The sequence below is a fragment of the Megascapheus bottae genome, chromosome 19, assembly GCF_031878675.1.
Source record: "Megascapheus bottae isolate mThoBot1 chromosome 19, mThoBot2.hap1, whole genome shotgun sequence".
In the NCBI taxonomy this organism is placed as follows: domain Eukaryota; kingdom Metazoa; phylum Chordata; class Mammalia; order Rodentia; family Geomyidae; genus Megascapheus; species Megascapheus bottae.
The window spans coordinates 16,748,463-16,772,140 of NC_143527.1; the positions used below are offsets into that span (position 1 = coordinate 16,748,463).

General features: G+C 41.8%; 1 protein-coding gene across 1 annotated transcript; it reads right to left on the reverse strand.

The window, feature by feature from the left end:
• Positions 1–7,523: 7,523 nt before the first annotated feature.
• Elac1 (elaC ribonuclease Z 1) lies at positions 7,524–22,312 on the reverse strand. The gene is made up of 4 exons (XM_090353080.1): positions 22,252–22,312; positions 16,566–16,730; positions 11,752–12,219; positions 7,524–8,591 (listed from the first exon to the last, which is right to left on the reverse strand). The coding sequence occupies exons 2-4, from the start codon at positions 16,720–16,722 to the stop codon at positions 8,125–8,127; spliced, it is 1,092 nt and encodes a 363-aa protein (XP_090209206.1). The 5' UTR covers positions 16,723–16,730; positions 22,252–22,312; the 3' UTR covers positions 7,524–8,124.
• Between the last annotated feature and the right edge of the window lie 1,366 nt (positions 22,313–23,678).

A 23,678-nucleotide genomic window follows, 5' to 3' on the forward strand; every position in this document is an offset into this window, starting at 1 on the left:
TCCCTTTCCTCCAGGTCAACCTATGCATGGAATTCAGAATTGGTCTTGATTCATGATGTATGGGGTGGGAGGAGAGGTCCCCAATGGTGAGGAATTTCAAAGGAAGTCTAAGGAAAGACAACAATCTACTAAACAGGGCCAGTGGTAAGCCAAATTTTAAAAACCTGTTTGGGGGAAATGGAGAATTCTTTTTTTTTTTTTTTTTTTTTGCCAGTCCTGGGCTTAAGCACAGGGCCTGAGCACTGTCTTTGGACTTTCTCAAGGCTAGAGCTCTACCACTTGAGCCTCAGCACCACTTCCGGCTTTTTTCTATGTATGTGGTACCGAGGAATCGAACCCAGGTCTTCATGCATGCTAGGCAAGCACTTTAACCACTAGGCCAAACTCCCGGCCCCGAAATGGAGAATTCTTGTTTGCATTCCTTGACACTCATATTTGGCTTCTAAAGTAAATCTGAGTAAAGATTCTCCCACTCTCCTGGGGCACTACACTCCTTTCCCCCTTTGCTCTGAGCCTTACACAGAGAAAACACCAACATCTAACCTCTTAGACAGAAAAAAAATCTTTCTTCCAACATTTTCCTTTGCTCTAGGTTTCAGTCTGTATTTCTTAAGACACCAAGCTAAAGCTTTTTTATTTTTGTTTGAAATTAGGCACTTGCTAAGCAAACATTCTGCCACTGTGCTACTCCTTTGGTCCTTTTTGGATTTGGGGGATAAGGTCTTACACCTGGGTGAGTTTGAACTGCAGTTCCTACTTCTGCCTCCCTTGTAGGTATGATTACAGAAGATACAACTGTAATCCACCCATTGGTTAAAATGAAGTCTTACTTTTTGCCCAGGATGGCCTTGAACCACAACCCTCTGATATTTCCTGCCCAAGCAGCTGCTTTGACAGGCATGACAGCCAAGGTAGACTGTTAAGGCTAACACTAACAACTATTTGCAACCATTTTCTTCCTCAGTGTATGTTTAGAGATTAGGGGGTGTGGATTTTGCTTTTAATATGGATTATGAAAAATCCCTAGGAGAACCAAGTATTGAATAGTAACAAAATAACAGAGGATAAGAAAATTGAGCCAGTCAACACGATTTATTGTGGTCCAGGTACCAAGCTAGGCACAAAGGCAAACAAAATTAGACAGTTTGTTTTTAGGATACAAGAGAAAAAGTCAAATACTCACAGAAGCAAAAGCCAACACTGGGTGCTGGTGCTGAAAGAGTAATATGCACCTAGAAGGAGCCAGGCAGGCCTCCTAGGAGGCTGGGGTGGCAAACTGTGATCTAAGCCCACTAGGCTAATTGGGGAGAGGCCAAGAGAACACTCCAGACCAAGGAGGCAGGCCACGTGAAGGTTTTGTGACAACATAAAGTCCTGCCAAAAGACTAAGCAAGGCCCGTGCACTGGGGTGGCAGCACAGCTAACAATGGAATGATGCTGAAGAGGGGCTCAGATATGCATCTTGAAAAAATGCCACTGAGGCTGCAGCAGAGAAAATGAACTAGAATGTTCCAAAGACTTGTGTGGGACTATCACCTGCCTAAAGGTTCATGTGATTGACAGCATGATTTAGAGTGTTCTATCAATAATGTGTTCATGTAACTGTTACATTGAATGAACACTTATATACAAATCATTCAAAGTATCAAATGGTACCAGTACTGTAAGGCTTACTTCTTGTTGTCCTCCAACAAAATAGCAGAGCCCCTTTCCTGTATCGGCAACTTTCTTCTGCTTTAAAAATATTTCAAAAAAAAATTTTCTTGATCAGTTGTGGGGCTTGAACTCTGGGCCTGGGCACTGTCCCTGAACTCTTCAGTTCAAGGCTACTGCTCTACCATGTTAAGCCACAGTGCCACTTCTGGTTTTCTAGTGGTTAACTGAAGAATCCCACTGACTTTCATGCCTAGGCTGGCTTTGACTGAGATTCTCAGACCCCAGACTCCTGAGTAGCTAGGATTACAGGTTGACTCAGCTCAAATACTTTTAAGGGTATCTTAGTTATACAAAATAATAGGTTTCAACATGACATTTGCATACCTATGCATGACCTTTCTCCAATTTTAACTATTTAGCTGGTGTTCTTTCCCATTCCTTTTTTTTTTTTTTTTTGCCAGCCCTGGGCTTGAGTCCAAAGCCTGAGCACTGTCCTTGGGTTTTCACAAGGCTAGAGAGTTCTACCACTTGAGTCACAGTGCCACTTCTGGCTTTTTTTCTATGTATGTGATACCAAGGAATTGAACCTGGGTATTCGTGTATGCTAGGCAAATACTCTACCGCTAGGCCAAACTCCCTGCCCTGTCTCTTCCTGTTTTTTTGAGGGGGGTGGGCTCTTGTCAATTAACCCAGAATGTTGTACATGTTCAACACTGGCCTTCCACTGAGCTCCACCCCTCATCCCTCCCCTTCACACTAATCCTACCATGTTTAAAGTGTTATTTTCCAGTTTAGACACGGCTTACTTGCTATTAAGAAAGAAACAGGGCTTACTCACACTGTCCTCTTCAACTCTCATCTTACCTGTCAAGAAGGAATGTTGAAAACCCGACCAGCACTTCCTTTCTAGTAATTTCCATGCAAGAAAAATTGCTCACTTGTTCATTGCCTGGAAAAATCCATCAATATATCAGGACAGATTCAGCCCATTCTACTATAAATGTACACCATTGTTAGGACAAAAGTACCTTCTCTGTGTATTTGTCATGCACAAATTCTCCATTTGACATGGAGAATTTTTATCCTAAATTACTTTTTTTTTTTTTGCCAGTCCTTGAACTCAGGGCCTGAGCACTGTCCTTGGGCTTTTTTCTCAAGTCTAGCACTCTGCCACTTGAGCCACAACACTACTTCCAGCTTTTCTATGTATATGGTACCAAGAAATCGAATCTGTGTCTTTGTGCATACTAGGCAAGCACTGTACCACTAGGCCAAACTCCCGGCCCTCCAAATTACCAATGTTTTAAGCAAGCATACAAATATTCAAGGAGATTACTAATTATATATTAGTTGAAAGACATAATAAAATTAATATGCACTAGAAGCAAAAACAATCTTTTTAGAATTTTTTTGGTAGTATTAAGAGATTAAAACTCAGAGCCTCAGATGCTAAACAGACACTGACTCTAGCCCCAAAATTATCTTTATAGGACCTTCATGGAAAAGATTAATGCTTGGTAAGGTGATGCATGCCTGTAATCCCAGAATACAACTTTAGAATGGAGTTACATGAAATTCATGCTTTCAGAGAATATTAAATGCTATAGGAAAATCATACAAAAAATAGTTGAGGAAGGTTAGCTGACATATAAAATATACAAGTATATATATGTATATATATGTATAATATTCACACATACAAATATGTGTATATGTAAGATATCCTTCAGAATTGTGAATGTGGATTCAAAGGCGGGCACAATGGCTTATACTTGTAATCCCAGCTACTCAGGAGGCAGAGATGGGAAAGATCAAGGCTCAAGGTCAGCCTAGACATACTATTAGCAAGACTTCACATCTCTACCAACAAGCTATATAAGGTGGTCATGTACAGGATCCAGCTATGCAAGAGGCCACAGGTAGGAAGACCAGTTTGAGGTCAGCCCCAGGGAAAAAAAAAAAAGGAAAAATCTTGAGGACATGGTGTGAAAGTGGTAGAGTGCCAGTCTAGCAAGACTCTGAGTTCAAATCCCAATACTGCCCAAAATGCTGATTTTTCAGGTTCCACACTGGCTTAAGGACCTAATTCTTCTTAGAAAGAAGAAAGCAATTCTGGTTATCTGATATATTGTATATATGAGTATTTGGTTATTTGAAGTCGGATAGGGAAGGAAGGAAAACAAGATGAGGGGGTGGGGTGGGGGGAGGGAAATGGGGACCAAGACATGAGAAAGGGTATCAATGTATGTGAAGTAATGTACTGTCTATCTGGTGAATATAATGTAACCCTTCTATTAATTACAATAAAAATATATGAAAAAAAAAGAAAGAAGCAAGGGTCTCAGTGACCTACACTCCGCATACTCAGTTTTCAGTCTGAGGATTACTGGACCAGAAGTAGATGCTCTTGGGGACCACAGTAAGGACCAATTGTCTTTTTTTCTTGAATCCTAAGGAATTCCCTAAGGAAATATTGAGTAAACTACTATTATGATTCAACATTCACTGAAAGTACTTTAGTGAGGCACAGTATCAGAAAATGGAATTGATACCAAATTCATTTGGGCAAATTTAAACAACTTTTGAAAATGGAAAATGCATATTTTAAAAATCTGCAACAACTAGATACCTATGAATTCTTGACAACTGAAAGTCTATTTAGGATAAAGAAAGCATTTAGAAGCTAGGTGCAGTGGCTGACACCTGTAATCCTAGCTACTCAGAAGATTGAGATCTGAGGATCAAGGTGCAAAGCCTGCCTGGGCACTAAAAAGTCTGTGAGACTCTTATCTCTAATTAATTACCAGAAAACCAGAAGTGGCCCTGTGTTTCAAGGGGTAGGGCATTAGCCTTAAGCTGAAGAGCTCAGGGACAACGCCCAGGCCCAGAGTTCAAATTCCATGACTGACAAAAAAAAAAAAAAGCATTTAGATGAGAAAAATATCACCTGAATAAATTGTGCAAGTGAAACTATAAATAAATTTAGTAGTATAAGAATAGATTTTTCAGTGTTTCTTAGGAAAAGGATTCAGTGATCAAACAAGCTTGGCATAGTCCACACCTCTTCCTTATACAGCTAGAATAGGTCACGGGTTCTGAGAAGCCAAATATAAACTTCATTTGGAATTCTAGCTCCACAAATTCTTAGAAAAAAATCCTTTCATTAAAAACAAATTGTGGGGCCGGGAGTTTGGCCTAGTGGTTAAAGTGCTTGCCTAGCATGCATGAAGACCCGGGTTTGATTCCTCGGTATCACATATAGAAAAAAGCTGGAAGTGGTGCGGAGGCTCAAGTGGTAGAGCTCTAGCTTTGAGAAAGTCCAAGGACAGTGCTCAGGCCCTGAGCTCAACCCCAGGTCTGGCAAAAAAAAAAAAAAAAAAAAACCCAACAAATTGTATGGAACAAAGAGCAAATAGTCATTATATTCAATGTACCTTATGTAAAAACCACATAACTCAAGGGTAGGGGTGGAAGAGAGAAAAATGGGGGAGAATGGAAGGGGTAACGCTGATCAAGATGCACTGTACTCGTGATCTAATGTATAAAACTATAACCTCTCTACAACTACTTCATTAAGAAATGATTGACCCAACAGCTCAACTCCCTCCTATGGTCTCTCCACATTTATACAGAGCCTGAGTCTAAGAGATTAGCTCAAGCCAGCTACTAAGAAAACATTCAGAAAGAGCAAATCTGGGTATCAGGCTATAAGATCAGAACACTTTGGCTTATCTGTCTTTTTCTAGCTCTAGACTGTGAGCTCAGGTGTGTGGCTAGACATGTGTCTGGCTTGATCCACTTGTTTATGTACTGTTCCAGCACAACAAAGCCCAATACTTGGTATGCAATGAAGCCAGCAGCCCCAAGCAGGTGGTTCAAAGTTTTGACAAGTACAGTAATGCAAAGAACACTGCATTACTCACTGCAGTGTGCGTATGTGGTCCCCTCTCACTTCATTCAAAAACCATTTCTGGCTAGGATTTTGGCCTAGTGGTAGAGTATTTGCTTAGCATGCATGAAGGCCTAGGTTCAATTCCTTGGTACTACATACCTAGAAAAAACCTGAAGTGTGGCTGTAGCTCACGTGGTAGAATTCAAGGAAAACACTGAGGCCCTGAGTTCAGGCCCGTGACTGGCACAAACACCCCCCCCCCAAAAAAAAAAAACCTGACTGGATGGACAAGTCTGAGAATGTGAGGTGACCATGGTCCTTTTGAACTCCATGAATAGAAAAAAAAATAGTCCTAGCCATTTCCTCTTGTACATGTTTGGGCACATAGTAGGTATTAGTTAATGCTTATTTAAATTAAGTTTGGAAACTTAGACATACTTTAAGTCTGGTCAAGCTTAGGCACGCTAGGGGTGAGAGTCACTTTAGAGTGAGAATCTAACCACTTTGGAGGTCATATCACTGTGACTGAGAACTTAAGCAAACTGAATTATCTGACTATCACTGCTGCACAGTCTCCACAACTAGAAGAAATCAGAAATTCTGATCAAAGAAACCCTAGTCATGAAAAGAATTTAAGAGTGTGCACAGTGCCATGAAGTCTAATGTCTAGATTCTTGTGTGTTAGTAGTAGGAGTAAGAAAAGGAGTCAAGAGCTGGTTGCCTCTGTACTGCAAGGCTCCTTTAACCCTTACACAACATGCTGTGCTCCTTGTACATACCCTCATTAATCTTCACAATAGGTTGTGAAGTTGGTTTTATTATTTTTCCAATTTTAGAGATAAGTGAACTGAAGGAACTAAGAGTGAGGAGTCAACTGCTCCAAACTTCAGAGAGGTACCATATAAAGTACAGACTCTAGAGTCAAGTATTTCTGATACCAAAGCCAGTTTCTTAATCATTACAAGAACTACCATTTTTTAAAATGTTGCTGGCACTAGCCCCATCCTGGCGGGGGCAGGGGTTGGGCGGAAGGGACACACAGCATCAACACTTTCCCAAACTAATGTGAGGACAGAGCCTTCTGAGTGCATCAGCATGCTATGCTAGCTTTCCAGAGAACACATTTTGGGAAATACTGAGAAACAACAGTTAAAAGAAGAGAAAATAAAGAATCTTTAAACAGAGGTGTAATTAAGCCTGTTTGAACAACTTTTTACCTTCACATTCATAAACTTCACTTGATAACTCATATCTTAGAGACTTTTGCTATCGCATTTCAATTCTCAAGTATCCACTCTTTAAAATCCATTGTAGAATTTGAATTATCTAGTAATTTAACTCATTATGTCACTAACTTTGGTAAAGTATAATCACAATGAGGGTGTAACCTTTAATTTGAAGATCTCAACAGGCCTGCGCTTTGCAATTTTGGCCAAGCTAAATCTCTACTGTTAGCTAGGATCAGGGCTATCCCTGCTGACTGAACACCAATAGTGCACCACCTCCATCCCTTGGTCACTATGACCAGGAAACACCTCCACTGCTGCCAGATTCCTAAAGGCACCACTCACCTGAGAAACAGGGGTTAAGAACAACCAGAAAGTTCACAAAAATACTACGATAAGCATTAACTCAATTGTGTATTCAGTATTCCAGCAAAGCCATTGTCAAACTACTGACTGGCGTTATTGAATGTACAGTATCTCATTACACTTTTCTCTCTGCTTTCGTTATACTGACAGATTTAACACAAACCACCAAAATATCATTTTTAGACAAGAGGGCCAGGTCCTGGACACATGGCCAATACTAAAATAAAGCTAGGCAGAAGCTAAGCCCAGGACTGTAAGGAATACTAGCTGCTATCTGTGACATTAGCCACAAAGTGAGAAGTAAAAATCTATCACTTTGTCAAATTTGCACTTTAAGAAGGATGCTACATTTTTTTCAGCTCTTAAATATGATTTATTCTTAAAAAAAAAATCACAAAGCATGGTGGCTCCCACCTGTAATCTTAGCTACTCAGGAGGCTGAGATCTGACCATCAAGGTTCAAGGCCAACCCGGCACAAAAGGATCTGAGACTCATCTCCAATTAACCTCTAGAAAACGGAAAGTACAGCTTGGCTCCAGGGTAGAGTGGAAGAGCTCAGGGGCAATGCCCAGGCAGAGTTCAAGCCCCATGACCCACAGAAAATTTTTAAAAATAAAATAAAATCGGGGCTGGGAGTTTGGCCTAGTGGTACAGTGCTTATCTAGCATGCATGAAGATGTGAGTTCAATTCTGCAGTACCACATACATAGAAAAACCCAGAGCTGGTGCTATGGCTCAAGTGGTAGATCTCTAGCCTTGACAAAGCCCAAGGATAGCACTGAGGCCCTGAGCTCAAGCCCGGGGACTGGCAAAAAAAATTGCTTCCTCTTCTTACTGAATCAGTTGAGCAATACAGCTCAATCCTGTTAGGATTATTAGGACTCAGATACTCAGACCAAAACAACAACAACAAACCAAAAATCTGGACTGCAGGTTGGTAACATATTCACAGACATAGCAACATACATGTAGGAACACTGGTTTCATTTCTTGATTGGAATGCCAATCACCATAAAATCTTCAGCTAGAGTTACTTCTTGGAGACCTAATACTGACTCTGCTTGCTTCTTCAGCTCTGTAATGCCATCTGTTTCTCCTTCTCTGGCCAAAGCAACTGGTTTATACCTCTGACTGAAGTGAGTCAGAACCAGTCTCTTTGCCCGGCACAGCTTTGCAAACGTTGCTGCCATCTGGGGTGTGCTGTGGCCGTGCTCCTTTGCCTTGTCCATCTGGGCATCGTCCAGGGTCGCCTCGTGAATCAGCAAGTCTGCTTCTAAGCACAGATTCATGCCTCCATCACCCACAACCCCACAACAGTCACCCAATATGCAGATTTTTCTCCCAACAATAGGCTTTTTTAACACATCTTGAGGAGAAATAGTGACCCCATTTTCCAGAACCACAGAAATTCCATTTTTCAGCTTTCCATAGGCAGGGCCTGGTGGAACACCTAATGATGAAAGCAGATAACATTACATCATACGTAAGGAACTGATGACTTTTATGAGTATATTTTCTTCTAAGTACTGCGCTAAGCAATTGTGCCACTGGAAAAGCCATATAAGGAGTGATTGTTGTCCTTAATGTACTATGTTATCTCTCATCTCTTTTGCTGTCCCTTGGTTATCTCATATTGTTACAGTATCTTACCTTGTTATCTGATATATTGTATCAGATATATTTATTTGGGTATTTGAAATAAGATAGGGAAGGGGGAAAAGAAGATGAGGGGCAGGGATGGGGGAAGGGAAATGGGGACCAAGAGATGAGAAAGGGTATCAATGTTTGTGAAGTAATACAACTTCTATCTGGTGAACATAATGTAACCCTTCTATTAATTACAATAAAAATATATGAAAAAAATTTTAAAAAGAGTATATTTTGACAGTGCAGCAAATAGAAAACAAAAATGCATGATTCCCTTTACAACTGTTTGTTACACATGTCTTGCTACTTGTGAATAATTGAGATATTTATAGTGTTGGTTAGTGATTTTAATAATGGCTTTACATTTCTCTGTGCAGTCAAGTGACATATAAGCTCTAAAATCTTAAAACCTTACTATATCCAAGACACAAACTCTGCATGGCAGTGACAGTTTCTGAAGCTACTTTATTCAATAAGTTCATCTATTGGTAAAATTAAAGAATACATCTAAATAATAACAATCAAGACATAGGCAACACAAGTACCTATGAAATACTTTATTAAGAAATTTGGTAGAGAAGACTGTTGGGATTTCAAGATTAAGAAGCATTTTTGGCAATCACATGTGACTGGTGGGTAGAGGCAACTCCATATTTATGAAGCTGGACCTAAATCTTACTTTAAAATATCTGATCATGGGGGGCCGGGAGTTTGGCCTAGTGGTTAAAGTGCTTGCCTAGCATGCATGAAGACCCGGGTTCGATTCCTCGGTACCACATACATAGAAAAAAGCCGGAAGTGGTGCTGAGGCTCAAGTGGTAGAGCTCTAGCCTTGAGAAAGTCCAAGGCCAGTGTTCAGGCCCTGAGCTCAAGCCTAGGACTGGCAAAAAAAAAAAAAAAAAAAAAAAAAATATCTGATCATGGGCCTAGAATTTGGCTTAGTGGTAAAATGCTTGCCTAGCATGCAAAAAGACCTGGTTCAATTTCTCAGTACCACATACATAGAACAAGCCAGAAGTGATACTGTGTGGTCCAAGTGGCAGTAATCTAGGCTTAAGAAAGCCCAAGGACAGTGCCCATGCCCTGAGTTCAAGCCCCAGGACTGGCTTGAACAGTACTTGGCTTGGACAGTACTTTCAAACAAGTATGACATGATCACTGATTCCATATAGATCCTGTTTAAACTTCCCAAATAGAATAGAATTTCCACAAGCTTTCAGATAATAAAACACCTTTGTCCTAAGGCAATAATATATAGCATCTTGGTAGGACAACAGGTTACATACAGAAACATAAAAGCAATTCATGCTTTCTTTTATAGCTACAGCCATCCCCTGCCAAGGGGAGCAGTGATGCTGGAAATGGGATGCCTGTTCCATTCCTGAGAGGGGCTGAGGACCCCTCGTGCACAGTTGTATGATACCTCTTAGAGGCCTGGGCCCATCTCTGTGCTTTTTATCCACTGGATTAGATTGTATATTCAACTATAGGTAAAATTAGTTGAAATGCTGTGTTCTGAAAACCAAATTAATTTGAATGAGTAGGAAAGAAGATGGGAGGGAGAAAAACCTTGAATGTAGTTAGCTGCAGTTGTAATGGGAAGCAAAAAGCCCTTGCAGCAAAAACTAATGATGTCACTGAAAACATACCTTAAGTCTCTGCCTGATGGTACACACTTATAATCCTAGCCTAGGGAGGCTGAGACAGGAGGATAGTAAGCTGGAGGCCAGCTTGGGCTATATAGCAAGACTATCTCAAAAAAACAAAACCTGTATCACAATGAACTCTAGGAAATGAAAAGAGAATTTTTTTCTCTTTTTTTTTGCTGTTTTTATTTTCTTCCCTTTTTGCTGTATATGTTAGTTCATATGTCTTTGGGAGTGTAAGAGGCGGCATAGAAATGGAGGGACAAAGGGTAAACAAATGCATCAGTGGTACTCACTGGAAACTGTTGAAAACAAACTATACAACTTGGGGGAAGGGCTGTGGGAGGGAAAAACTGGGAGAGAGTGAGGGAGAGGGTGACCCTGTCCAAAAAAAATATACTCTTGCCAGGGGCCGTTGGCTCACACCTGTAATCCTAGCTTCTCAGACATGGTTCAAAGCCAGCCCAGGCCAAGAGTCTGTAAGACTCTTATCTCCAATTAACCAGCAGAAAACCAGAAGTGGTGCTGTGGCTCAAGTGGTAGAGTGCTAGCCTTGATCTGAAGAGCTCAGGGACAATGCCCAGGCCCAGTGTTCAAGCCCTATGACCTACCAAAAAAAAAAAAAAAAAGAAGAAGAAAAAGAAATATACTCCTTACCTGACTTATGTAAATGTAATCCCTCTGTAGATCACCTTTATAACAAAAAAATCTCCCAGGGCTCAGGAGTGTAGCCTAGAGGTAGAGTGCTTGCCTAGCATGCACAAAGCCCCAGGTTTGATTCCTCGGTACCATGTACACAGATAAAACTGGAAGTGGCGCTGTGGCTCAAGAGGCAGAGTGCTAGCCTTAAGCAAAAGTGTCAAAGGACAGTGCCCAGGCCCTGAGTTCAAGCTCCAAGACTGGCAAAAAAAAAAAGAAAAAGTTTTCCATAGGAAGACATGAAGGTTGAAAGTATAGCTCAATGGCAGACTAGCATGTGGGATGATCTAGGTTCAATCTATAGCAGGTCAACAAAATCCTTTAAAGATAAATCCTACATTTAAAACTATCACCATCACTTCATCCCTACCTCCAAATCACCTTGCTGATCAAGACAGTGAATCTAAGAAGCTGAAGTGAGAAAGATTCAAAACACAGTTAGTTGGCTTTGGTTCCAAATAGCATCTTTGGCCCCTAGGATTTCCCTTGAAAAGCAAACTTTAGGCAAAAGAAGTACATGAATGGACAGTTTTAAGCCTGAAATAAAGGAAAGTTACTACGACTTTACTAATGGCTTAATTTAAAACAGCCCAACTGATGAGGGTTAAAAACGCTTACCAAGGTCTTTTAGCTTCTGTGCATTGAGTTTACCAGGGCGTTTCTTTTCCACAACTGAAAACCCGAAGGAGGGAATTCTGTGGAAGAGGCGGAATGCTTTTACAACAAACTGTTCATCATCAATCAGAAGGTAGGAGTTCTCTTCCGAGTCTATCAGAATAGTTCTTCCTTGTCCTTCTTTGGGAGAACTGTCTGCTTTATCCACATATGGAAATTCTTTCAGTTCTTCTTCAGGACACTGATCTGCTGTTGGTACCAGCTCATGGACCACATATGGAAAGACCAGCTCGGTGTGAGAAAGCTCCATGGTGCGAGAAATGAAGTCCCGAAGCCCTACAGGGCCATAGATTTCAATAGGCTGCTTGGAGACGGTGGAGCCACTCTGCAGGCTGATTGTGCAGAGGAGGCCAGGAAGGCCAAAAAAGTGGTCTCCATGGAGGTGTGTAATAAAGATCTTGGTGATTCTCCCTTTCAATAGAGATAAAAAGAGGAAGTTTTCAGAAGTGAAAAGAGACAAAGCTATTTGAAACAAGCCTTAGCAACGAATATAAAAGTAGAACAGTGAGTATATTAAGTTCATTTTTAAAAATTGTATTGTCGGGATAATGTATAGAGGGTTTACAGTTACATTCATCAGGTAGTGGGTATGATACTTCTTGAACTTTGATACCCCTTCTCATGTTTTTGTGAATATATAAAGTTCTATATACCACCATGAGCTTATTATTTTATTTATTTATTTTCATATATTTTTATTGTCATTAATAGAAGGGTTACATTATATTTACCAGATAGAAGGTGCATTACTTCACATGTAAGCTTATTATTTTATATTCTGCTGCGTAATTCCAGAAGCAAGAGACAGGCTTAATTTCACATGATAGTCTTATGTAAGAAATAACATTTTCATAAAACACTTTTAAAATACATCACTTTACAGTTTTCCCAATATTTCTGACATGTTCTTTCACTTAAAAAAGAGATATTAGCTAGGTACCGGTGGCTCATGCCTGTAATCTTAGCTATTCCAAAGACTAAGATCTGAGGATCATCGTTCACAGCCAATCCAGGCAGGAAAGTCCATGAGACTCCAATAAAATACTTAAAAAACAAACAAATAAGCAAACTGAAAGTGGAACTGTGGCTCCAGTGAAGCACTAGCTGTGAGTAGAAAGAATCTGAGGGACATCACCTAGGCTCTGCCCACAAACACAAAAAGTGAAATACGAAAGTACAAAATACCTAGGGGGCAGGGAGTGTAGCCTAGGGATAGAGAGTTTGCCTACTGTCCATGGAGTCCTTGGTTTGATTCCTTGCCGCCATATACATAGAAAAAGTTGGAAGTGATGCTGTGGCTCAAGTGGCAGAGCACTGTCCTTGAGTAAAAGTGCTCAGGGACAGTGCCCAGGCTCTGAGTTCAAGCCCTTTCACCTTGCTGATGGAACAACTATCAAAAGCTTCTGGCAGTTATACCTCCTACTACTGCTCTCTCTAAGAAACAGCAAACAAAATGTCCCATGGACTCTGCTTGATTGTACCATGGCCTGAACTCCCAAACTTCCTTTTAGGGATTCTTCACTGGACGGCGATTAACTAACCAAGTTAGAGTCTGTCAGGGGAGAATAAAGGACAAAAGGGGAGGAAGAGAAAGAAAGGCAATAGTGGAATGGATGACAAACAGGGAGGAGGCAAGCAATACATGCCAGATGCAGACTGGGGGCAGATCCTCCAGAGTACTAGGTAAGGACACTTTGGTCCACTCATCTCTTACCTGCAGTCTAAATACACCAGCCTTTTCATACCCAGTGGCCTGGGTTATGACATGAATTAGCCAATGGTAAAGTGAATCTATACTGCATGTATATGGCAGGTTGCCACATCAGCATTCTAAGCTGTACCACAGGCATTTTGTAACAATCACAACTACCACACTTCCAGTAAACTGCCTATTTTAAGTATTTGATGCCATCAAAGTATGGGAGCAGTTTATCAAGACCATAAAGAACAGGACAGTTTACTCAACATGATTCAACCTAAGACAGCAGTTGTTCTTAAAGGAATGTCCAGTGGATAGGGGCAAAAAACAAAGAATTAGACAGAGGTTGACTTGGGACCTTGAGAACCCCCCATGACATGCTCTCTCATTCTAAAAGTTTCCTTAATATATTCCTTTTCTCATTTTAGTCTTTGTTTTTGCTGATTTTTTTATTTGTCAACTTGTGGGATTCTTTTTGAATCTGAGAATCTTTTCATTTCCTCCCTCCCTCTGTTCAAACCACCTCCAAATGTGACTCAAGGTCTCTGCAAATAACAGGACTACAACAGCTGCTGAATTCAGATCACATATTGGCCTCAAAACCAACATCCTACACTTTCTGGACCTTCTCCCTATCTACTCCAAAACAAAGCCAAAGCTGAACACCAAAACAGTCTGGGAACCTAACACACAAGAGGAAATGAAGTAAGTGAAAAAATTGCTTCCCACAGTTATCACAGTCTCAGAAAAGACAAACACTTCATTTTTCCAAGAAACCTGATTTCAGAAAGAATGAAGAACAACCACAGTTATCAAAGGTATGAGGAAGGATCGAAGGAAGAAAGAAAAACACATGTGTTCCCTTTCCCTTGGGAACAAAGGAGATATGGGGAAACTTATTGCCCACATAGTAGCGGGATGCTAAATATCCTCTGAAAATAACAATGCAGGCATTTTCATGCCACAGGGAAAGGTCTGTGATAGACCTTTAGCAGAAAGGTTCAGTTGAAAAGAAACAGGCTGGGGGCCAGGAATTTAGCCTAGTGGTAGAGTGCTTGCCTAGCATGCACAAAGACCCGGGTTCGATTCCTTGGTACCACATACATAGAGAAAAGCTGGAAGTGGTGCTGAGGCTCAAGTGGTAGAGCTCTAGCTTGAGAAAGTTCAAGAACAGTGCTCAGGGCCTGAGCTCAAGCCCAGGACTGGCAAAGGAAAAAAAAAAAAAAAAGAAAAGAAACAGGCTACCTTGGCCCTTGGCTCTTCAGCCTGAATAGTATGTGCTAGTCTTTCTTTCAACCTCCTAACTTAATTTAAATCTTAGAGATGGAGGGCTAGAGCAAAGGTAGCGTGATTGTTAATGTTGATAGCTTGATTATATTTAACAATAACAACAACAACAACAAAAAAAAGCCTAGATGTGGAGCATTAAAAAAAAAAAGCCTAGATGTGGAGTATAGGTGGCTCAGCCCTGTATTCCTAGCTATTCAAGAGGCTAAGATCTGAGAACTGATGTTCAAAGCCAGCGTAGGCAGGAACACCTGTGAAACAGAGATTGGCAATTAGCCAGCAAAAAGGCCAAATGTAATGCTGTGGCTCAAAAGCAATGCTGTGGCTCAAATGCTAGAGGATTAGCCTTGAGCAAAAACAGCTCAGGGATAGTGCTCGGACCTGGAGTTCAAGCTGCTGGACCATCACAAGCCAACAAGAGACAAGAACAGAAGAAAGGAAGAATGAAGCCCTTGTAATGTTCTCAGAATTGGAGTGGCAGTGCTTGCCAGTTGTCAAACAACTTCTTTGAGCAGGTGAATGAAAGAATCAACAAATTTGGAGATACAGCAATTGAAGAACAGGTGTCTTCCTAATATTTGCATTTGAAGATAGCTAGCTAAATGAATTTCATCGAGGCATCCAGTGAGGATCACATTATGAATGGTCCAATCATTACAATAATAAATGCAATAGATCAACCTCACATTATTTTCAGAGGAAGGGACTCTGACCAACTACTCAGTGCCATGGGTCTGCATAAGCCATACTATCCCAATTGCTTTGAGTCTGTGATCCTTCACAGTAACCATACCCCTGTTTGTATTTGGTAGGGTTACCTTAGAAGACAGATGTTCTCCACAGATGAATCTGGAACTCTTGTGGTAAAAGTCACATCTCAATTCACATGCTATCATGCAGTGAGGCTTTGAATGGTCTGGCTTTTCATCGTCCTCTTTTTTCATTGCATTTCTTCCTGATAATCTGTGTTTTGGGTATTTCTTGACCCTTTGCTATTATACTTTCTAATCTTTAAGAATTGTTGAACCCCAGTACTGATGTCTTCCACTTGTAATCCTAGCTCTTTAGGAGGATGAAGTCCACAATTCAAAGCTAGCCAGGGCAGGGATTATCTCCACTTAAACACCAGAAAACCAGAAGTGGTGTTGTGACTCAAGTAGTAGTGAAACCAGATATTGTAGGGAAAATGAGGTACAGCTTCCAGCAAATACAAGAGATATTCCTTCAAGTACTTCATTAAGGAAGTACTGTTGTTCAGGGAAAATAAAACAGGCTAACTTAAAGCAACTGAAGCCTGGAAAAGGCAACTTAAAACTTAAAAATATGGCATTTAGGCATATAGAAATGCTATCTTTGCCCCTTCCTGTACAACTCACAGGTAACTTCTCTGATGAACCCAAGTAGAAAAGAGGGTCTCTCTCTGAATACCTACTGCTTTTTCTTTTGACCATGACAACTATCACCTGGTAGAAATAAATACATGTAATTCTACCTGGCTAGGGCAGTGTCCACTTACTAGGTCTAATATATCCCATCCCATCTGCCACTCCCCAAACCTATTTAAACCTGTGTTCTCAATACCTACCAGAAGAGTGAAAACCAAATAAAGAATCCCACGAAGTTCAGTAGGGACCGCTAGATTCCTGAGGTCCTTCAAAGACCCTTGCACTGAAGAAGGATGCTACTGTTGTGGCTGTTTTTGAACACCAGGTCTATGGATAGCCAAGAAAAGGGGGCAGAACAAACACTAATCATGGGAATGTGCACTGACCTGCTTTAAGCTGGCTTTTCATAAGCTGTGTCTGTGTTCCCTCCCCACAGTCAAAGAGCCAGCACTCGCCCTCACAGCGAAGGACCACAGCAGAGGCACCCCGGGTTGGGGATGGATATGCTGCTCCAGTCCCAAGAAATGTCACATCCATGGACATCTTCCACCCTGAAACAGAAACAACACTGGGGATTATTTCAAGTCACTTCAGCAAAAGTAAGTTGCTCAAAATTTGCTGTTATCTATTTATTTATTTTGGTGCTGAGGACTGGCTCTACTGCCTTGTACCTGCTGAACATGTATATGTCCCACCACTCAAATCTTATTTTTCAGTTTTAACTTTAAAAAGGCATTAGGGTTTGAACCTAGTGCTTCACATATGCTAAGAAAGTATTCAACCATCAGGCTGTCCCCCAAACCTAACTAAAGCTAAAACTGTATGCCACTATGTTTTATATACGTGCTCACATGCACCTATAGAAACAGAAACAGCTAAATCCAATCCACTAAAAATTACAGTGGGTACGAGTGGCTAAGGCCTGTAATTCTTACTCCTTACTCAAGACACTGAGATCTTGTAGCTCAAAGTTCAAAGCTAGACAAGAAAGAAGAGTCTGTGAGACTCTATCTTCAAAATAATCGATCAAAAGCTGGGCTGGAGTCATTGGCCAAGGGGTAAAGCACTAGCTAAGCAAGCAAACTGAGCATTAAGAGGCTTTTAGTCCAAACCCAGTACTGGAAAAAGGCAAAGTCCTACAGCTGAGAAGCTGGGGATTTATGTTAGTAGTAAAGCACTTATCTGACATGCTCAAAGCCATGAGTGCACTGCAAACTATACTTGAATTCCAACTGTTAGACATTCTTAGAAAGGCAAACTATGGAGACAGTTTTTAGATCAGTATTTGCCAGTGATATAGAGGATAGAGAGAAGACCAAATAGGTGGTAAACAGGTTTTCAAGCAGCAAAATCACTTTGTACAATATGGAATCAGTACACATCACTACACATTGGTTATCGGTGTACAACACAAAGAATGAAGTAAGTTTTAATTAGTGCGTTGATATTGGCTTGTCAGCTAAAAAATTAACCCTACTAATGCAAGGTGTTAGCCATGTCACTCAGTGATAGAGGACTTTCCCAGCATTCACAAGGCCCTGGGTTCTATTCTCAGCATTGAGGGGAAAAATCAGAATATATATATGTATATAAATATATATACACACACATTATATGTGCTATATAGTATATATATTATATACACATTATGTTATATATTATATATTATGTATAATATATAACATTATACACATATACTATTAATATATCATATTTAGTATATATACTAATACACCATAGAGTACCTTTATCTATAGTATACATATATATATATATATACACACACACACACACACACACACTATATATTGGAGATGGGAAAACCTTTCTAAAGACAAATGGGACATTTACATATCAGAAAACTCATAAAAGTCGAAGGACAAAAACATATCAGTGGGCAAGGCATTGGTGGCTCATACCTGAAACCCTACCTATTCTGGAGGCTGAGATCTGAGGATCAAGGGTCAAAGCCAGCCTGAGCAGAAAAGTCAGTGAGATTTTTTTTTTTTTTGCCAGTCTTGGGCTTGGGCTTTCTCAAAGCTAGAGTTCTACCACTTGAGCCACAGCACCACTGGCTTTTTTCTATGCATGTGATACCAAGGAATCGAACCCGGGTCTTCATGCATGCTAGGCAAGCACTCTACCACTAGGCCAAACTCCGGGTCCTGAGATTTTTTTTTTAAGTCTCTAATTAGCAAAAAGCCAACAGAGTTGTGCCCCAAGTGGTAGACTACCAGCCTTGAGTGAAACAGCCAAGCAAATGCAGAAGGCCCAGAATTCAAGTTCTAGTATTGACATACAGACACAAAATATAATAGCTGGAAAAATTACTTGTATTCCTTATGACAAGGGGCTAGTGCTCCTTAAAAAGTTTAGGTAGGGGCCGGGAGTTTGGCCTAGTGGTAGAGTGTTTGCCTAGCTTGTACAAAGACTCGGGTTCAATTCCTTGGTACCACATACACAGAAAAAAGCCAGAAATGATGCTGTGGCTCAACTGGTAGAGCGTTAACCTTAAGAAAGCCCAAAGACAGTGCTCAGGCCCTGAGCTCAAGCCCTAGGATTGGCAAAAAAAAAAAAAAAAAAAAAAAAAAAAGTTTATGTAAAAGGGGCCAGAGATGTGGCTCAGAGTGCTAGCCAATGAGCAAATGCTTCAGGTACCGATTTAAATCCCAGTCTTGGACCAAAAAAAAAAAAAAAAAGTTTATGCAAAGGCATTCAAAAAACAAAAAAATTGCCAGGTGGCTCACACCTATAATCCTAGCTATTCTGAATGCTGAAATCAGAGTACTGAGATTTAGAACCACCCTGGGGAGAGAACAGACAAATTTGTGAGACTCTGATCTTTAACAAAAGTCAGAACAAGAGGAATGGCTCAAGTGCAAATGGCCTAGAGCAAAAATGTCATCCTCACATGAGGATCTAAGTTCAAGCCCTATTACAGCATTAAAAAAAAAAATGATATAGCCATGGCATGGTGGCTCGCTCACACCTGTAATCCTAGCTACTCAGGAGGCTGATATCTGAAGATCAAGGTTCAAAGCCAGCCCAACCACAAAAGGACCCGAGACTCTTTTCTCCAATTAACCTCTAGAAAATGGGAAGTGGGGCTTGGCTCAGGGTAGGGTAGTAGTCTTGAGTTGAAGAGCTCAGGGACAGTGTCCAGGCTGCTTTGCAGGAATAAAGGGTCTACATACAATAATGTTATTATTTTAGGTGCATTAAAATGTAGGAGTAATCTAAATAAATGTCAACAGAGGAATGGTTATTTATTGTACATTCTTAGTATTATTTTATTAACAATTAACTATCCTGTAGTTAATATAGAGTCAAGTTTGCAACAGTGAGAAAAGCTACAGCTGGCTATGGTGTATTCTCATTTTCCTAACAATGCCCCAACTTATGTGAAAGACAGGACTGATACGAAGGATGGATACAAAGCATATTGTTAACACTGGACGTCTCTTGGCTGATTAGGATGATTAAGAAGCAGGGAGAAGAGGGACTATTAATCTTTCAATCTTTGTTTCTATTTGAAATATTTAACTTCCTTTTTATGTAATATAGCATTTCCTAAACATGCCATAGGACAAATATGCTTTTCTCTAAAAGAATCTTTGTTCTGGTTTTTTTTTAGATAAGGTCTTACTTTTTTCCTGAGTGGGCCTGAATCATGATCTTCCTATTTATACTTCCTGCTGTATGTGGGCTGACAAGTGTGTATGATGCCTGAGAAAGGGTCTACTATGAAGTTTTGGCCTGGAATTGTGATCCTTCTGATCATGACTGCTCAAGCAGCTAGAACTAGATGTATGAGCCCCCACCAGTTCAAACACTCATTTCTAATTATGTGTCACCAAGTCTTTGTTCCCATTTTGAGAAATAATCAGCTTCCACACACTTTGCCACACACACTCCTCATGGATCACATGGCACATCTTAACCTGAACCCAAGCTCTGAGGTTACTCTCCATTTTCACCCTAAAATCAACATCCTCTAATAATTAAGTAGTTTCCGGCCTAGTGGTAGAGTGCTTGCCTAGCATGCACTTAGACGCAGGCTCGATTCCTGGGTACCACTTACACAGAAAAAGCCAGAAGTGTTGCTGTGGCTCAAGTGGTAGAGCTCTAGCCTTGAGAATGTTCAAGGACAGTGCTCAGGCCCTGAGTTCAAGCCCAGTACTGGCCAAAAAAAAAAAAAAAAAAGTGCAAAGGCTTTGAGGCTTCCCTAGTGATGAAGTGAAAACAAACAGAATGAGGAATAAACAAAATGTATAATACTGAGCCTTTTAAAAAAAGTAGTAAAAATGCAGAAGGAATACTAGAATAGAATCATATTGCAAGATCAGTGATGGGGAACACTAGAGCCTATCAGAATTACCTGGAGAGCTTTTAAAACTCATCAGTGATGAGGCTCCATCCATCCTAGAACAATTCTCACCCCAGAACATACCAGAAATGTTTTGATCGTCTTAAAAAGGGGTAAGTAGGCCCTTCCCCTGTAATTCTAATATGAAGATTTAAGAACTTGAGAAGGGCCAATGGAGTACTATAATCTTTGAATAAAGCAGACCTAAACTCACTAGTCCTGTACGCAGAAGAGACCAGATTCTTCTGTCATGTACTCAACGATTGTGCTTCACCATGGGCAATCTTGATTCACTGATAGCCCAACACTACCCCTATTGCTCCAAGAACACGTGTAAGTGGTAGGAGGTACTTCAATGAAAAACATTGTTTGTCCTTTTCTTATGGTACCATCTAATAGTGATCATGTCCAAACCCATTATTTCATTAGGCACTGCCAAAAAGGTGATAACTGTTCTATAGGTATTAATCTGATGCCTTTCTCTAATTATTAGGTCAGAGCACCTTATACATAAAAGGTCCACTAAGAGAGATGTTAACACCTGATGATGCTAAACAAAATACACAGTAAGTCTATATGAGCTTTTCTTTGCAAAAAGAACCACCAGACCCTGAGAAAGCCTCTATTTGTTTATTAAAAGAATTCACGGGGATGGAAAAAGCAATTATCTAGGCTGTAGGAAACCACAAGATAGTTTTGTTTTTTTTTTTCCCACACAAATTCAAGGAAAAATAGTATCATCCAAACACAGTATATGTAGCTTGTCTGGCTCCTGATTTGGACGAACTGAGGAGAAACAGGGAAGAGACAACTGGGCAAATGTAAATGCTGATGGGCATGACTGTAAATGCTGACCAGATGGGTAATGTGTGATGACTTCATGTCTTATAAACAAGCACCTGTGGAATGACACACATCTGATTTACTTTAAAGTCAGGGTGAGCATTTAGGAGTTCCAACATACTATTTTTTTTTTTTACCATATAGGTTTGAAAAGTTCCATAATAAAAGTTTTTTTTTTTTAAATCAAATAATAAACCTTTTCCACCAGGTTGGGAAGTAATTAGAAATTAAATCACGGGTTGCATGTTTTGTAACAGGCACCGTTCTACCTAGAGCAACTGAAAAATGAGCAAACCAGATGAGGTTAGGGCCCCGTGTTCAGGGATTTAAAACCGACCCAAACCAAACCACCATCCATCAACAAGACCCAGCTGTTGCTTTCTCCAGACCGTCTACGAAGGGCACATTCGTGGTCACGGTCCTGTCGTTTGCATCGGGGGCCCGCGATTCTCGGTCCTAGGTGCTTAACTCAGTCACCCGGTGGCTGGGGCGCTGCAGCCCTGGAAGGTTCCCGGGGAGCTCGAGTGGCTGTCGGGTGGGGAGGCTGCACGGAGCTCGCGCGTCAGCCCAGCAATCACCCGCTGGCGCAGGGAGGACGGACGCTGCCGTCCTCCATGTTAGAGCGAGAAGGCCCGTGGCCCGGAGGAGGAGGGAGAAGGAGGGAAGCGGGGCGGGCCAGGCCGGGCCCCGACCTCCCGCCCCGGGCGAGCCCGGGCTCCGAGGAGGCCGTGTCGCGCTCGCCTCGGGCGGCGAGCCAGGACAGTCCTCACGCCCCGGGCCTGGCTCCTCCGCGTCCGGGCTCGGCCGACTGGCGAGTCCCGCGGAAGCGCGCCCGCCCCCCGCCAGCGCCCGGCTCCACTCACCCTCTCCCCGAGGCCCGGGCAGGAGCCGAGGGAGGAGCAGCCCCGTTCCGAGGCCCGGCAGTCCGCGGGGCGGCGTCGCGCGTGGCCGGAAGTGCGCCGCCGGCTGCGTCCCGCACGGCCGCTCTAGGAGACGCGGGAGGTCCGCACTCTATGGTTCCCACCCCGGAGGGCCGCGTCCGGCCCGGCCCGCCGGTGCACGCCTGCTTCCCCGCGGGCTGCCACGCGCGGGCGGGACCTGCCATGGCCAACGTGGCTGCAGCCTAAGGGGATGCGCTTATGCGCTTACTTGTCCGCGTTTTGCAGACAGGAATGGTTTGCTCAAGCACGTGTTCCTGTAATTCCGGGTGGAGATGACTCTTTCATCCACTGCTCCTGTCAGTGAGCGCTGGTCGTGTCGGAAAAAAGGAAAGTGCCCTGGATTTTGAGGGAGAGGTCAGCAGCAGCATGATGAGCACTAGCCTTCCGCCCTCATTGCACTTCCCGAAGCCTTGGATTGAAACGTGAAGTTGCACTGTCCATATAACCTGATAAATGGAATGGTAACCTCATTGTACAACCACGCCATCACCATCGTCCCCATCCCCATCATCCCCATCATCCCCATCCCCATCATCCCCATCATCATCATTCATGTCATCCCCATCATCATCATCCACGTCATCCCCATCATCATCATCATCCCCATCATCCCCATTATCCCCACCCCATCATCCCCATCATCCCCATCACCCTCATCACCATCATCACCATCACCACCATCATCATCATCCCCATCACAAAACTAGGAGTGATATATTCACCTTCCAAACACATGGTAATAGAAGTCCGTGTGAAAAGTTGTGTATATCATGCCGGCACATGAGGTTTAAACCACAAGGGGAAAGAAAGAATTCTGCTTTGTTTTCTGGAAGTAGGGTCTCCAGATGTGGCCCCAGCCTAACCTCATACTGAGGATCTTCCTGCCCGAGTCTTCCACGTGTTGAGATTGCAGGTGTATGCCACCACACTCTGTTTAGGAGTGGGATTTGTTTTTTAAATTTGTGTGTGGATTTGTTATCTGATATATTGCATATATTTGTATTTGGTTATTTGAAATTGGATAGAGAAGGGAGGAAAACAAGATGAGGGGTGGGGGTGGGGGGAGGGAATTGGGGACCAAGACATGAGAAAGGATATCAATGTTTGTGAAGTAATGCACCTTCTATCTGCTGAATATAATGGAACCCTTCTATTCATTACAATAAAAAATATATGAAAAAAAATTTGTGTGTGGAAGTTCTTGAAATTACCAGAAAAGAGCTGGGCACCGTGACTCAGACCTGTAATCCTAGCTACTCAGGAGGCTGAGATCTGAGGGTCACAGTTCAAAGCCCCTGGAGCAGAAAAGTCCCATGAGACTGTCCAATAACCACTCAAAAACCAGAAGT

What these genes read in the sequence shown, in the direction of transcription:
- Elac1 (XM_090353080.1), bottom strand. Translation starts at nt 16,722, where the DNA reads ATGTCCATGGATGTGACATTTCTTGGGACTGGAGCAGCATATCCATCC. An exon ending in GAAAAGCCAGCTTAAAGCAG is followed by an intron (nt 12,220 to 16,565) that starts GTCAGTGCACAT and finishes CTCTATTGAAAG; the next exon opens with GGAGAATCACCAAGATCTTT. An exon ending in ACAGAAGCTAAAAGACCTTG is followed by an intron (nt 8,592 to 11,751) that starts GTAAGCGTTTTT and finishes TTTCATCATTAG; the next exon opens with GTGTTCCACCAGGCCCTGCC.